The 16859-nt window shown below is 40.1% G+C and overlaps 1 protein-coding gene and 1 non-coding gene across 4 annotated transcripts in view; one reads left to right on the top strand and one right to left on the bottom strand.

Moving 5' to 3' along the window:
* KLF12 (KLF transcription factor 12) overlaps window positions 1–16859 on the top strand; it is a 450077-nt gene that overhangs the window by 427911 nt on the left and 5307 nt on the right. For all 3 annotated transcript variants that reach the window (XM_060080105.1, XM_060080107.1, XM_060080106.1), the window contains one exon: window positions 1621–1778. In XM_060080105.1, the coding sequence (XP_059936088.1) occupies window positions 1621–1778 (158 nt within the window). The remainder of the gene's footprint in view (window positions 1–1620; window positions 1779–16859) is intronic.
* TRNAW-CCA (transfer RNA tryptophan (anticodon CCA)) lies at window positions 9421–9493 on the bottom strand. The gene has a single exon. It is a non-coding gene; the product is annotated as a tRNA-Trp (tRNA).

The raw sequence follows: 16859 nt of genomic DNA, 5'->3' as shown, positions 1-16859 counted from the left end.
GCCATACTCATTTGTTTATATATTTATCTATAGCTACTTTCATGCTACAATTGAAGGGTTGATTTGTTACAACATAGACTGTATGACTCTCAGTCAAAATAAAATATTCACTATCTAACCCTTTACAGAAACAATTTACCAACTCCTGATCGAGGTTAAAACACCATCTATTGTAAAATACACCATTACTTTATATACCACTAAGAAAGAAAAAAAGTATGTCAAACTACGACAAGCTGTCAAATGTCAGAAGCATCCTGCTTTTAGAGACATTAAAATATTCATCTTAGAATCAATGAATTGTGGTATATAGCATTTCAAATAAACAATACAGTGTATCAGTATGAACAGATCTCAGATCCTCGGTGTCAAATGAACAAAAGTCGAGTGGAGAACAATTTGCAGAATGATGTGAACAGCATATTATTTATATGTCTCTTAAAAAACACCAAACAATATAATGACTTTCCATGAATGCAGATATATATCAGTGAGTATGATTTTAAAGAATTGGAAGAATTTAAAGAAAGCTGATGATAGAGGTTTTCCCTCGGAGGAGAAGGGACCAGGATAATGATATGATAGAAGGGGGGGGGGGTATCTTTATCTGTTGTGTTCAGGTTTTTCAAGGATTGATTTATTAATAGGAATTTTAAACAGCATCAAAGCATGGAAAACCTGGAAGAAAGTAATGTCAAAGTATTAATAGTGGTAGATTTTTTATAGTAGGAATATGGGTGATTTCTTTTTTTTAGTGTATTTCACTGTAATTTTCAAGAACTTCATGAATAACTAAAGAAGATGAGTCATGTTCTTCATTTCTGTCTCAATCAAAAGACATTAAGGCTGGAAGAAGTACATGTTAATCAGTTACCTGACATTACAAACTAATCCTTTTTTTCTACTGTGGCATTAAGGTTAAACAATATAAAAGTCAGGGCTAAATCTCATAGTTAAAACTTCTTTTCATAATGTGGTACAGCTAATCTTTCAATACAGTGAACTTTACTCCTCACCGTGAAAAACCACCAACAAGAAAAGTCAAATGTCAGGTGCATTTTACAGAACTGAAATAGCTTGTCATGAGTCATGTTATTGATGTACTGATGTCATTTCTTTCAACCCGACCTTACTTGTTTTGAAATTACGTTGTGATTTTACACGATTGTATATGTTGTCACATGCAATTCAGACCCTCATGTTACTTACTAAATGCATTCATTTTGTCATTTGTCTATGGCAGGTCTTCCTAAAATATTCTCTGTAAGTGTCTTCACAAGTTCAAAACTTTGAGGTATAGTTTTAACACCGCCAGATTATTTCTTTTGATGATAGAGATCTACTCACTCACCACTGCTTTCATTTAGTTTTTGTTTTTGTCATTTTGTTGTTATTTTAAGCATGTCTTTCTCTCCCTAAGAGCGTTTCATCAAAAATAGGTCTAGTGGCCTGCCTTCAAGTAAGAAATGAAATGTGTCCCAGAAGGTGACAGCGGGAAACGTGGACATGGGACCCTGAGTCTGTATGAAGCTGCAGACTATGAGCCTCAGGTCTCATGGCACTGGAACCAGACAGAGTGCTGTATTGCTCACCATTTAAATCTACTTTTTCTTTTTCCAGTTCAATCTCACCATTTAGTATTGAGAGCACAAGACGCCAGAGAAGGTCTGAATCCCCAGACTCCAGAAAACGGCGTATCCACAGATGTGATTTTGAGGGATGCAACAAAGTGTACACAAAAAGTTCTCACCTGAAGGCTCATCGAAGGACACATACAGGTACAGCTCTGCAGGGCGTCTCACCTGAGGGTCGCTGAGAGTCCAGAAAGGGCCAGCTGCTTGGCTTTGGAGCCATGAGTGTGCTGGAATGTTCTGTGCTCACCCATCATATGTGCATCATATGTTCCTTTCTGAGTGGAGTACATTCCCTCTCTCAGTTGAAAAAAGGCCTAAGCCTTCGTGAAGTTTAGCAAGCGAAGAAGTATTTCTTCTGTGTCTTAAGGACTTTTAAAATAAGAGTATGAACACAGTGGTCTAGTCTTTTTCATAATCAGCGTTGCCACTTAATCGTTGTCTAGTTATTAGGTTTTATTTTTTGTTGTTTTGTGTTTTTTTTGCGGTACGCGGGCCTCTCACTGTTGTGGACTCTCCCGTTGCGGAGCACAAGCTCCGGACGCTCAGGCTCAGCAGCCATGGCTCACGGGCCCAGCCACTCTGTGGCATGTGGGATCCTCCTGGACCAGGGCACGAACCCATGTCCCCTGCATTGGCAGGCGGACTCTCAACCACCGCGCCACCAGGGAAGCCCTAGTTATTAGGTTTTAAAATGTCCACATAACATACCAAACAAGCTGAACAAAATCATTCTCTTAAAGTTATCGTTTTCACCACCACTTAGATCATGTTTTTCTCCCCTTGATCTCATCCCCCAAATTGGAACCAAACAGATAACCCCCCCCCCCAAAAAATGAAATAAGATTGACATATACATAGCACTGTGGGGAGTTTAAAACAATACTTCCACATGATTCCATTTGATTCTCACTGGTATTTTTTTGTATAAGGAGAGGATTTTGCGTATTCACAGTTTGCAAAGAAGGAAATTGAGATCACAAGTGACCCACTGACTTTGTCACCATCCATTCACCCATGCCCCTACCCAGGAAAGAAGGCAGTGACTCTTCACTTAGCTCCCTACCCACCCCATCAATCCTCTACGCTATGTGTCCCTCACCTGGCATCCCCTGACTTCCTTGGCTTCTGGATCCCATTTGGTACCATCAATGGGAGGCTCTGGGAAGAGACCAAAAGGTGGAAGGAGGGACCCCCAATTACAGAACATTTTGGTCAGAAAAGTGACTGGTGACTGGAATGTGTGAACCTCAAAGAAGCAGAGAGAAGAGAGAAATTCATTCACACGCATTCCTGATAACAACGTGCTATAGAGCCAGTAACTACCCTCGACAGGAATCAGCCTCCAGCACCTGCCTCTATCTGGGAGCTTCACGTGTAACAGACTCCTGTGGGGCTGCATAAATCGTGCTCCCATCTCAGATACACTGAGATGGCCACACTGTATAAACTCTCAGCTGAGGTAGCAAAATCATTTAAATCGTCATTCTTTGCCATTTATTGAGTCATGTTCTTATATCAGATTATTTGAAAGCTGCTTTACAGAGACTTTCATGACTCTGATCGTTAAGATGGGACATCTTTTTGTGTGTGTGATGAAGTTATAGCACGGGATGCTTGCCTGAGTCAGAAAAGCTTTATAGAATCTGGAGTTTACTTCTGCTTATATAATACATTAATACTATTACTATTTCTAAGGGAATTCAACGCAGTGTGAAAACTGTCGCTTCCATCTTTCCTCCCTATTCCCAGTCCTTATCCCTTTTCTACTTAATTCCAAATTCCAAATTCTTTCCAAAGAATTCCAAATTCTTTCCTCTCCATTGATCCAGAGCTTTCCCAGGAGAGGTTTTCATCTATTTCTTTGGCACTATTTTTGAATCAATTTTCTTTCATTTTTGGGGGGGGATCTGAAAAATTAAGCCATTTAATATTTAAGTTAAGTTTTTATTGAAGTTAGTTGATTTACAATGTTGTGTTAGTTTCAGGTGTACAGCAAAGTGATTCCGTTTTTACATACACATATATCTTTTTTTTTCAGATTCTTTTCCCTTAAAGGTTATTACAAAATATTGAGTATAGTTCCCTTGCTATATAGTAGGTCCTTGTTGGTTATCTATTTTATATAGAAGAGTGTGTCTTCGATTTTCCTATTAAGACCAAGAATGCCTATAAAGACATGAAAGTTGAATAAGCATGTTTCATCTTATCAGTAGACAGTGAACACAAGTCAGAGGAGTAAGTACAATCAGCTCATATTACTGACTTCTTATGGGAGCATTTCAGTTAAAGAAAAAAAATAATGACCTTCTGCAGTGAATCCTTATATATTTTGAGTTACTCCTATTTTCCTTGAACTTTCCAAAATACTTATTATCCCCGCTTTCACACAGGCACCCTCTATTTCATTTATGCAAGTGATGAACAGTGAAAGAGAGGAAAAGGTTTCATGAGGTACTATTAAAGGATTTAATGTTATGGCACGATAGGATTGGATCTTATAGGTTTTAATATAGATTGTGAAAGTGGGGGAGATGTGATGTATGCATTATAATTCGAAGCAATATAAACCTTTAATGCTGAAGCAGAAGTAATTAGTTTGGCTTATTAATAAGATGAAATCATCGACTCCTAGGGTCCGAATGGACCTTATATGTCACCAAGTCTAGTTCGTTTCCTAATTAGAGGGATCCTTGGGTGTCATCTTTCACAGAGAACCAGTCCCTATACTATGCAGTATTCTGCACACTTAACACTTTTTCTTTCATTTGATCCACACAATAACCAGTGTCATTATCTCCTTGGTATGAGTGTGACTCCCAGTCAAGTATTATTTCCCATCTCTCCTTAAATGCCTCGCGTGACAGAGAGCTTCTTCTTGTGCAAGACAAGTTGGGTGACATTTCTGAGGGCGGAGTCCTCATCTCTTACAGCATTGAATTGTCTCGTATGGCGTTGTTTGGCTCCCGTTGTCTTGTTGTCCAAGGGAATCGCTCCAGCCATCACAGTGTAAATTTCACTTCCGGGACCCTGGTGCCCCTCTCAGCACTGTCATGAACCACTGGTATCTTCATCTCCCCAAACCAGACACCCGCCGTTCTCTCAGCCACGTTTTCCTACGTATATGCCAACATATCACAGTATCTTTTAAAGTTTTCACACCACAAATTGAGGGAAGAGCTCTTGTTAATGGACGTCTCTTAATAGATGTAAAGATAATGTTAATTCTTTTAGCAGTTGACTTTGTGAGGTCATCTCAATCAAAAACTGCTGAAAACTGGATCTTCCCACCCCCTGTACCTAGAACGGATTTCTTTTCAACTTAAACGTGCAGTGTTGTATTTGTCATTGAACCTGTCCCTCAGATGGTGGCTCCCTTGGGAATAGTGGGTTTCCTGTCACTGAGGTGTTTTGCCCCAGGCTGGATGACCTCTTGTGGGAGATACAGGACAGATCATTACTATGAGGGCTGCACATACCCTTTCAAGTCTGGGAAATAATTATACTGCATCCATTTTATTGACTTGGGCTCATTATTCTAATAAATTGAAAAGATTTTGGAGCTCTCCCTGCCCCCCTTGCTTTTACTTTTTTAGCTTTCTCCTTCAGCTTCTCCATTTTTCCAAGTACTAAGTAGAACAGGTTCAAGGAAAAGCCCTGAGATGTGATGTTGGAGACTTCCATCCAAGTGGGTCTTAATTTATGAACTTAAAGCTAAGAATCCCCTTAGTTGTCCTGCTCCAATCCATGTTTCTTGATCTCACAGCTGCATCCAAAAGTCCTTGTGAAATTCCTGCTCCAAAGCCAGATATGCCAAATTCATCCATCCACTTAGCAGAGAAATACTTACTCTGCTCAAGGCAGAGTCTCCTAAACTACCAGTCAAATAACAGTACTTTTAAAAAGAAAGAATGAAATTTGCTTGATTTGCTGCCACTGGTTCAAAGTGAGCCCATACTGGTTTCTGATTTATAATTACATGCAAGATTTCATAACTTCGGGTTCAAAGTAAAATCAACACTAGTTCTATAGGGATTCAGGTTGACTTGCTTTGATTTTAATAAATATCTTCTTAGCCTTACCTTTGCTTCAGGCATATTGCGTAAGTTATTTGTGTGTGACCAGTAATAATGAATGTGAAGTTTGGGATTATAACAGATGACTTATGAGAACTACACACGCGATGGGAGGTGAGCAAGGGACAACAGGACACTTTCTTTGAGAAAGTCACGTTAATTCTACCTTTAACACTTGATCTTTTGTGCTTTATTAGTACATGATCAGTCATCTGTTTAGGACTTATACGTACAGTAAATTAAACATTTGTAGGAGCATGAAAGAGGATCATTTTCTATATATTAACAAGGAATTTAGAGTAAAAAAAAAAAGACGTGCTGAAGAGTACCTTTTAAAAATAATTAAATATCGTTTCATAAATGTACAGTTTAGATAATAACATAAAGGTTTGACCAAATATTTTTAAATGCCTACTAACACCTGTCTGTGGTAAGTTGTTTAAGGCACGTTCAATAGAAGGAAAAAAATATATCTCGGTCATCTCATCCACCCCTTTGTCAGCAGGTACGTTATTCCTACTCACTGGCCTAAATTGTGTGTTTCCTCTGCATGAAGCAGTGTGCAGTGTATTTAAATGAATATGCAGTGTATTGAAATTAAAGGTCATTTAAATCTGTGCTAAACATAACTACTATGTATTAATACAATGAGTTTCCCTCACTTTAAGAATTTCATTGCTTATTAAGTGATCTAAATATGAATTTTAGAAAAAATGGTTTTATGAGTGTGGTATTGCCGTTTAGAATTCTTATTACTTTCTAAAAATGTATGCCATTGTGTTTTCTAAAATGCAGTTCAAACAAATAACACTCAGGCACCAGTGATTCTTACAACCACTAGATGGCGCACTACAACCAGATGTTGGGTCTAGTCTAAGAGGGTCCAAGGAAGAGTCAGCTAGAACCCTCTAGTGGTACGTTTGACACGGCATGATGATCACTGCTCTGCAGAATATTATAATTTAATGATGAACAAGGAAACGGCAAGATAAAGATTTAAAACCGGATTTTTAAATAAGTAGTTTTGACCTATAAAAATGTTGTTTCAGATGAATCGGAATTTGAAAATTTCAACTTGGTATCCTGCTCTCTAATAAATCTGAGGCTCATTTAGCCAATCTTGTCTAATAGTCATTTGTATTCATATGAAAGCGGTACACCAAAGTTTTAAAAATTAGTAAATATAGAGCAGCCACATTTCTTATGTCTGGCTTTAGCAAAAATAATTCATATCTGAATTTTACACATCAAGGAAGTTAACTCATATGGATGCTTTAAAATTTTTAACCGATTTTGATTTAAACGTCTCTAAAATATGTCCTTCCCTACCTTTACAAATGAAAGAAATGATGTATTATTTAGCCCTTCCCTTGAGGAATGAAGACTTCGTAAGTAATATCATGTGCTATAATTAATATCAGATAATGACTATGCGTGCACATGCGCACACACACACACACACCCCAGTCCAAAATGCTTGTGGATTCCATGTTTTTTCACTTTCTTTCTTGTCTCATTACTTCTCATTGTTATTCCTATACTTCTTGCTTCTAATTTGACATCTTATTTTATTGGATGAGATTCTGAAATGATTTGATGATATCCTACAAAGAAAATCATGAGCTATGTGACAGCTGTGCATCTTGGTGGCCTTTTGTTCACAAGTCTTGGGGTTGCTAGATCTTACCTTCAGGCGATGGGGTGCTGCTTATACTTTCACATCTATCTTCATTAATTAAATAACTCGTTCCATATAAAGCTCCACGTCAGACCCTCTGTCTAGATTCATTGTTAGATAAAGCATAGGGCTTAGTGATGCCAGGATAATGAATCACTTAAGAACAAACTGACGTTTTTCAAGTAAAACTCCTCAGCAAATAAGCTGTTTGCGGATCTTGGCTAGAGAGCTCACAGATACGCCCCATATTGGTAACTGCGAAGAAATAGGAAACTATCATAGAAATAGCACTAAATTTGAAGTCAGGCGACAGAAATTTGTCTTTGGCCCCTAACTGGCTTGTGAGCTTAGACAAGCTACTTAACTCTATGTATCTCAGGTTTTCTATTTTTTTAACTTTGAACATAAATATAGCAAGTTGTTGCATAATTACCACAGGGGGCCTCATTTTTATATCCCCAGTGAATACCGTGACTAACACATTTTAAGGACCCAGTTCATTATTTGTTGAATTGAAATTGTGTATGTCTGGATATTGATGTGGATATATATTATTAATATGAGCAGTAGGTTCAAGGCAAAAAAGTTTGGATAATTTAATGTATTGTCACAATCAGCTCTAATTATATAATCTCTTTACTTCAGACTCAACTAATTTAATATTTATATAATGCAGAAGAAGTTGGAGTAAAAGTATTATTTTATCAGCCCTTTGTCATCATTTTTATAATGATAGTATAAATAATCTTTTCAAGAACGTATTTTAAATACTTAGTAAAACGTAGTCTTTTATTTGAAAGGACCTATTCATAGACAAATTCAACAAGACAGATATTTACTGAGCCTTTTCCATGTCTAAGGCACTATAGATTTTTATTGAAAAAGGCAGAAAGAGGCAGAACCCCCATCTTCAATGAACTTGTCCATAAGTATACTAGGTAAGATCCATTGAACAGTCACAACGAAGGCCAAGTCTACCAAGTCATATCATAAAGATACAAGCAGAATAACAAAAGAACACCATGGGAGTTGTCTGTTATGGCCAGAGAATTTGGGGACACCTTTCTAAGCTGGGAGTGCAAGGCCCTTCTCATTGGACTCCTTTTCATCTGTCAAACCTCATTTGCTGACCCCATCCCAATTTCTCCCATTCCCCACCCACACAAATGAAGCAACCTCCAAACATGCCCAGCTGTATGGAGTTCATTTGTACATTCTTGCCCCTACCTGAAATGGCCTGCCTGGGCACCTCCATTTTTCCTTCTTGAGTTGGTAAACTTCTATTTATTTTTGGAAACTGCCTCAGTGTCACCTTGTCTGTGAAGCTCTCTGACCACCCTCCTTCCCTAGGCAGGTAGCATTTTTTCCTCCGTGGCCCTGGAACACTTGGACGTTTCCTTGTTGCAGCAGCACAGTGGGCAGAGAGGAAAGCGTGTGGGAAACAGTGGAGCAGTAGAGACAGGAGGGCATGGTATCTGCTTGGGCGTGAGGGCAGGGGAAGGGGAGACTTTGAAGACAACTGGCATGCATGGTTAGGAGGAAGGAATGCTGGGAACAGACGTGGAGACCAGCAGTGAGAGAGAACTGATATTTCCTGAGGACCTGCCAGGTCCCAGGCACAGTGCCCCGCTCTGCTAGTGCTTTACATATTTTAATCACATCTGTAAATCCCCTGAAAGGTTAGAGCACTTGTCCACTGTCATGGAATGAACAAGGAAGGAGTGGAGCTGAGACACAGACTCTGGTTTCTCTAGAACCTGTGCTGCTGTCATTACACCTGGTCTCAGACAAGTTTGCTAATAACCTGCCAGTCTCTCCCACTAGGACCACACTCCATGCAGGTCTAGCTAGCGGTTCCTACCTGTTTAGAGTTGGTCATTAAGGTACTTGGAAGCATCAAGATAGCAAGTGATTGGTAAATGGCCTGTTTTTAAGGTTTTTCATCATAATGTGAACTAATCTTTTTTTGTTTGTTTGTTTTTTGGTTTTGGGGGGGGCGGGTTTCGGCCATGCTGTGTGACTTGTGGGATCTTAGTTCCCTGACCAGGGATCAAACCTGGGCCCCCTGCAGTGGAAGCATGGAGTCCTAACCACTGGACCACCAGGGAATTCCCAGTCTTTCTTGAAAGTCAACTAAAGTTTTGCTTTGTTAGAAAGCCAGTGAGAAGATGAGGACCAGGAGCATTAATAATTAAACTGGAGGTAACAGGACATAAGACAGGGAAACAGAGCAGTAGAAGTTGGTATTGGTGAAAGATGGTGAAACTCTAAAAAGAGGCAGACCATCTTCATGGAGGCGAACTGCAGAGGACATTGGGAAGGCAGAACTGGCAAATGTAATAATCGGGCTGGGGCAGGTAGAGAATAACCGATAGGAAAGAGTCCAAGAAATCTCGCCAACTGGACAGATGTATGACTTGATACCTGAATAGATGGGCTTGTCTTTTTTCCAGATATCAAAATAGAAGGAGGAACATGTCTCGTCTAAGTGGTAGATGCTGAATAGCGTTTTGGTCACGTGGGGTTGCTTTCGGGCTGCCAACTGGCAATGTTGTCTCCCCTTCCTTCCGTGGTGCTTGGGAAAGAGACGGAGGTGTAGACGCTTGGGAATCTTTCCTTTATAAGTTGTGGTAGAAGCTGTGGAAACCAAGCAGAACCTATGCAAGTGACAAGATGTCAAAGCCCAAATCTCAGTAAACATTTATGTCAGCGTCCCCAGCCTTTTTGGCACCAGGGACTGGTTTCGTGGAAGATAATTTTCCCACTGACCAGGGCGGGGGACGGTTTGGGGATGATTCAAGCGCATTACACTTATTGTGCACTTTATTTCTATTATTATTATATTGTAATATATAATGAAATAATTACGCAACTCACCATAATGCCGACAGGAGGCGGGGCTTAGGCAGTAATGTGAGGGATGGGGAGTGGCTCTAAATACAGAGGAAGCTTTGCTCGCTCTCCCACCACGCACTTCCCACTGTGCGGCCCGGTTCCTAACAGGCCACGGACCGGTACTGGTTGGGGGTTGGGGACCCCTGATTTATGTGACAGGTAAAGGAAGGCGTCTACAAAAGAAACTGAGGAAAAGGTAACCAGAAACAGGAAGATAAACGTTGTCCCTACATAGAAATATAAACTCAGCCACATAGAGTATTATCCTTAGACCTTGAACTTTTTACTTCCAGTAAAGTACATTTTTATTATAGGGTATTTTCTTTGTTTGTTTTTTTTGTTTTTTTGTGTGTGTGTTTTGCGGTACGCGGGCCTCTCACTGTTGTGGCCTCTCCCGTTGCGGAGTACAGGCTCCGGACGCGCAGGCTTAGCGGCCATGGCTCACGGGCCCAGCTGCTCTGCGGCATGTGGGATCTTCCCGGACTGGGGCATGAACCTGCGTCCCCTACATCGGCAGGCGGACTCTCAACCACTGCGCCACCAGGGAAGCCCTATAGGGTATTTTTAACTTCATTTACATTTGATTTCTAGAGGAGAGGGGCTAGCCTCTGGGTTAACACAGTGTTTTTCCTGTAAGTACTAGTTCATATTCTCTCAGTCTGCTTGGCCATTTCTGACTGGATATCCTGGTTTACGAAAGCAGTGATTTAAGATGTTGAGAGGCATTGTAGGGTAGTGGTTAGGATTGTGACCTTGGGTGTCAGGCTCCCTGGGTTGAAATCCCTCCTCCATCCACCACATACTAACTCTGGGTGAAGTGGGGTTGGTTACAGCAACTACAGTTAGGGTCGAAGTTAAATGAGTTCAGATCCATAAAACTCTTAGAGCTAAGTGTGGTAGATGGAAGACGCTATATGCTGTAGCAAATATTATTTTTATCAAAGAAATCCTCTATATAATTGCATGAAAAAAAAAGACCCACTTGGTCTTGTTTACACATAATGAAAAGGAGAATTAATTCAGTCCAGACAGTTACATAGGGCAGATACTAACATACTGATCACTTGTTTGATTGAATTGACAAGACCAAATGGATCAAACAAATTATAGAATAGATTGGTCTACTTGGCCTATAAAGGAGTTTTATACTTAAAACGTTAGAAAAAATCAGGATCAGGGTCGGCATCCATTTTACCTGCAAATCTTAATTCCTTCCCTAAAAATAACAAATGGGATTTATTTTTAACTTTATGTTATTTATATTTCTTAGCAGAAACAGAAAAACCTTGAATTTCATAATTTAGAATTCAATATCCTTTATTAAGCACCTATCATGTGCCAGGCACATGGCATGTGTATTTCTAAGTTTCACCGTGGGAACAGTGTTCCCATTTTACAGACGGGGAACAGAGTTTCAGAAAGCTTAACTCTCTAGCCTGAGATCCAGTCGCAGATTGGAGACTGAGCCTCATTTGACCGCGCATTCCACTTGATTTCAAAGCCTGTGCTGTTTTCTGCCCCCTTAACACCAGCAAGAAGGAAGGCAGCCTTGTCTACCCCTGGACAAGTCAAGGGCCTTGTAATCTCAGCTCTAGGTTTCTGTTTCCTCATTTTCAAAGGACCTAATTTCCTTCCAGATCTAAAATTCTGTGAACTTTTATGAACTAATGTAACAGAAACCAGAAAACAAGATAGGAATCTTGATTCTGGGTTTTTTTTTCCCCTCATATGCAAATACCATTCCTCAAGTGAAACAGATTGTCACAGCAAATATGTTGAGCCTTGAGTGTAATGAAGCTCATTTGTCAGTGTCTGGGGCCCCCTGACTTTATAAAAGTTAAACAGGGACACATTTCAGAAATGCACTTCTGAACTGAAGAAAATGCCTATGTTTCCTGTTGCCAAAGGTGGTTTTTTTTTTTTTCGGTTGCTTGAGAGAATAATAGAGAGAAGCTGATGTGAGGACATGGGCGTTTTGTTTGACCGGGAGCTTTTGCAAACTGCACATTCCTTTTCTGGTGTTGCTCACACGTCATTTTAATATGAAAGGGCACCTGTCTTTTGTCTCAGGACACATTTACCTTTCAGCGTTTCAGATGGTGAAATGGGAGGTACCCGAAAAAGTTATTTTTGTTTCGTGGGTTTTGGGAATCCATTCAATACCTGATGTTTTCTTTAGACTTTATTATGCCTTCTGCTGGGTAAATGTCATGGAAATGCACTGAGTGACTCTTAATCCTTTTCTTTAACCAAAATTGAAAGAGACAGCCGTTCTCATAATAAATCAGTTTCTTGACTGTTTCAAGAAAAAAACCCTGATGAGAGTTTTCATTTTCCCAGGACACTTAATTAGAATACTAGAATACTATTTAAATAATGCCTGTGAATACACACACACACACACACACACACACACACACACGGGCCAGTGTGCATATGAAACTGTTTCTAACATGAACCCCAAATGAGGAGTTTAAAAGTGTTTTCGAACAAAAATTAACAAACCCTCTTTTTTTGGTATGTTCTCTTTTTAATCTTTACAGGACTCTTTCACTTTAAAAGAATAGGAGGGCTTGCTATTAGTTTCAGTTAACATTTTTCTTTTTCAGAGGTTTCGTAGTTTAGTTCAGGTTTTATAAAGAACTGAAAGAGGACAGATTGTGCTGAAAAATGGTCAAAATGTGGAAATGGCTTATGGGTTTTTCATGGGACATAGAGACCTTCACTTCAGAATTGAAAGTCTAAAAGTTAATAACTACACCCCAAGGTGAGTGTAGTGTTAAGCTACCAATTACCCAGCTCACGTCCTTTGATTTTTTTCCTATACATTAGCAACTTGATGTCTCGACTTAATCACTTACTAAGACTTATTGGTAAGGACGTATACCACACCACTCCCTATCATTTTATTATTTCACAGGATTAATGTAAGAAACGAAAATCAAAGGTGATCTGACGGTGGAGTCAAAACTTCTGATTCTTTTGAAAAATATTTAAATACATTTTCAAAGACTTTTCTACCGAGGATTCTAAGTGTATTTGTGGGTTAGACAAAACAAACAAACAAAAAAAGGTGGGCATGCTTTTTTTAATTTTTAGCTTATTTCTAGTGAAAACAGTGTTGAATAACACATGTGCAGAATTCTAATTCAAATGAGTTTAAGGACCATTCACTGTTCCTGAAGAAATCACTGGAAATAGGGTTTACTGTCACCCCCATTCAGCCTGGCACAGAGCAGCTGTGCACAAAAGCCGCACAGACCCTGGGAGATGCTTGACCGCTATTAGTGTCCAAGCCAACTCTTTCCACAGGAAAACGTTCGTGGAAAATCCACCCACCGTTCTGTCCCCTCCACTGACTTTTTTAACTTTAAAGTGAGCTTTCTGTTTTCTAGCAAGATTTGAAGGAAAGAAGGGGGGATGGAGGAAGGATTCTGTCCTTTATTATATCCTTTCAGGGCTCATTTATACATATTACAGTGTATCTTACAAACTTATTTATCATCTTTTATTTTTTTTTTATTTATTTATTTTTTTTTTTTGCGATATGCGGGCCTCTCACTGTCGTGGCCTCTCCCGTTGCGGAGCACAGGCTCCGGACGCGCAGGCTCAGCGGCCATGGCTCACGGGCCCAGCCGCTCCGCGGCACGTGGGATCTTCCCGGACCGGGGCACGAGCCCGTGTCCCCTGCATCGGCAGGCGGACTCTCAACCACTGCGCCACCAGGGGAGCCCTATTTATCATCTTAATTAGTTTTTACTCACATCATGAAGTTAGTGTCTCTTAATTTGTTTATAAGATTGTACCCTTTAAATAGCTTCAAAGCACGAGCATAAAATATAACGTGCAGTTTTAACATAATGTAGCAGCCACTAGCATTGTATCCACTTCTAAAACTTAACTAGTCCAATGAGAGAATTTATTGACTTTTTGTAACGAAATGCTAGGCACGAGGTGGATATAAGGGAAACCGAGGTTCCTCTTGAGGGAGGGGGAGAAGCCTGCTCTCTGCCTGGTCCAAGCAGCCATCTCATCTCCATAGACAGGAGCCACCCCCAGAGCTCGGTCTCTAGCTGTGAAGAGAGATTTGAAGATCTTATTTTCTTTCTTCCCCTCTTCTTTCTTCTGAGTATGGAGAGAGAATACCCAAACTCTGGTTTTATTTGTGAGGAAATGGGGGCAAGAAATATTATACAAGAAATATTGGGGGATATTAAAAAGAAAGCATATATTTTTGTAAGAAAATCTTCAAGGAAAACTCATTGATCACTCAGATAATGAAGTTTATTATTTTCTGATAGAGGTCCTCCCTCCCCCCACCCCCTAGATGAGACTGTGTTCATTCTTTTTTACCTGCCTTCCTTAATCACTTAGCCCCTAATGGTTTATAAGCTTATATATCCTTTTCACTGGTTTTACTCATGAGGTAGGGACGTATCTGCATCTTGCATTTTGTAGGCACTTACTGAACCTGATTTCACCTCACAGAATACTTTTCACGTTCTGCACTGAGTTTCCTGTTGCTTTCTCTGCCTCTCCGCCTTTAAGACATCCACCTTAGAAATGATGCCAGACATCTGAGCTCCTCTTTTCTGATCCTTCCTTCCTTATGTCCTCCTCCTCAGACTAAGTAGAATTAATTGTAGCTCATCACTGAGCACGGTGGCCATGGTAACACAACCGTATTGAAAGGGTGGGTTGGAGTGGAGTAGGGAAGGGTCGGGCTCCATCACTGTAGAATCAGTGCTCTTTTGGTTACCAGGTAAAGTGTACAGAGACGTTCCCGACCCCTCTCACCCTCATAGTGAAGGCCTTACTCATTACTGTGCTTTTCTAATGAGCAGAGGAGATCCCAAAGACTTTTAAAACCCTGACTGAATTGGGTGAGCCTTTTCAGAGAGTCCCTTATTTCTCCTTGTCCAGAACTCTCTGTTTAAAGCATCGGACATGAAATATCACGTGTATTCGTTACCAAGAGGACAGTTCGAATTGTAATCGAGGAGCCTGAGTTAAGAATAAGTGATTATCTTATAGCCAAAATATTCCCTCACCCACCCATCCCAAACTAACAAGGTGTGTTATATATGCTGATTAAGTTAACATGATCAGGAAGCCTGCCAAAAGCTGAGGTGCCCATCCCTTACATCAAGAGTCGGCCAACCTTCTATAGTAAATGTTTTAGGTATTGCAGGCCATACATTATCTATTGCAGTGCTCAATGCCTCCATCCCTGGAAAACAGCCATAAACAATATGCAAACAAATGAGTGTGGCTGTGTTCCAATAAAGACTTATTTATGGCCACTAAAATTTGAATTTCATGAAAAGTATATACTTTTCACATGCCACGAGAGAGCCTTCTTTTGGGTTTTTTTTTTTTCCAACCATTTAAAAGTGTGAAAACTACTCTTAGCTTGCGGCTTGCACAGAAAACAAACCACAGACTAGATTTGTCCTGGGGGCCACAGTTTACCACCCCTGCTATAGATTTTCAAGTGAAAAGGGCACAGCTACCATTATTAAACAGCCAAAGTGAAAGTAAAAGTATGTCTATTATAATTTGGAGGAAGAAACTGCAGAATATTAAGTGCCAAAATAGGGTGTACAAGGAAATTCAGAGAATCCCTGAGACAACAGGCCGTCCCTACGGTGGCCATGCCAGCCTCCAGCATCCTTCTTGAGGTGAGACTGAAGCCCCGTCTCCTTCTATGGCCTCTCTTTACTTCCGGGCCCATCCCAGTTATGGAGCCCCTTCCTGTCTCTCCATCTGCAACGCCAAGGTGAGGGTCCAGCAGCTTTTCTAACTCCAGTCATACTCAGATGACACTTCCCCGCCAAGATAGAAACAGACATCCTCCTAACACACAACTGAGCAATGCTTTTCCCCAATTAAGAAAATCTTTTATTTTTTCCTTCTTAGGCCTATACTCTCTGTGGCTGGTTCCTTAGTAACACAGGAGATAACTAGGAGATGCCTGTTGGTGACCAGGAGTCAACTGGCTGAGCTCAGTGCCCCAAAGATGGATGTGTTTTTGAAGATATGATTTATATCAAGCTCAGCTTATTAAAACCCATGCTCATGTTGTAAATTTCAAGGAAAAAAATATGGTGATGACATGTAAATAAAACATATGGTGATGAAATGTAAATAAAAGCACTTTAACAGTTGTCATGGATATACTGTATAGTAGATTGCCATTCTTTTTAAGTTAGGGGTTTTGCTGATTTTTAAAAATTTCTGTTAAATTTCTGTTAAATTCTGATCAGTAGACACCTGTAAATGCAGATTTTTGTCTCCATAGAGCATCCAGAATGAGTCGGAAGTTGAGGTTTTGGATTAATCCAGTCAGTAGGCTGGATGTAGGCTGGATGTCAGAGTAACCTGGAGCTTTCTGTGGGCCACAGTTAGTGTGTCCGTATTTCTAGATTTAACTGGGCTGTACTATTCAGTCACTTCTGTGAAAGGGCCACTTGATCCTAAAAGGACCCCAATAGTTAACATTTATTTAACAGTTGAACAAAAACTGCTGGATCTGGTTCAGTCTAGTTTTCCCATCACTTGTACATCTCATTTACAGGG

This window comes from Mesoplodon densirostris, chromosome 17, assembly GCF_025265405.1.
Source record: "Mesoplodon densirostris isolate mMesDen1 chromosome 17, mMesDen1 primary haplotype, whole genome shotgun sequence".
In the NCBI taxonomy this organism is placed as follows: Eukaryota; Metazoa; Chordata; class Mammalia; order Artiodactyla; family Ziphiidae; genus Mesoplodon; species Mesoplodon densirostris.
Note: the sequence above shows the minus strand (reverse complement) of the source record. Positions and strands in the feature narration are given on the sequence as shown.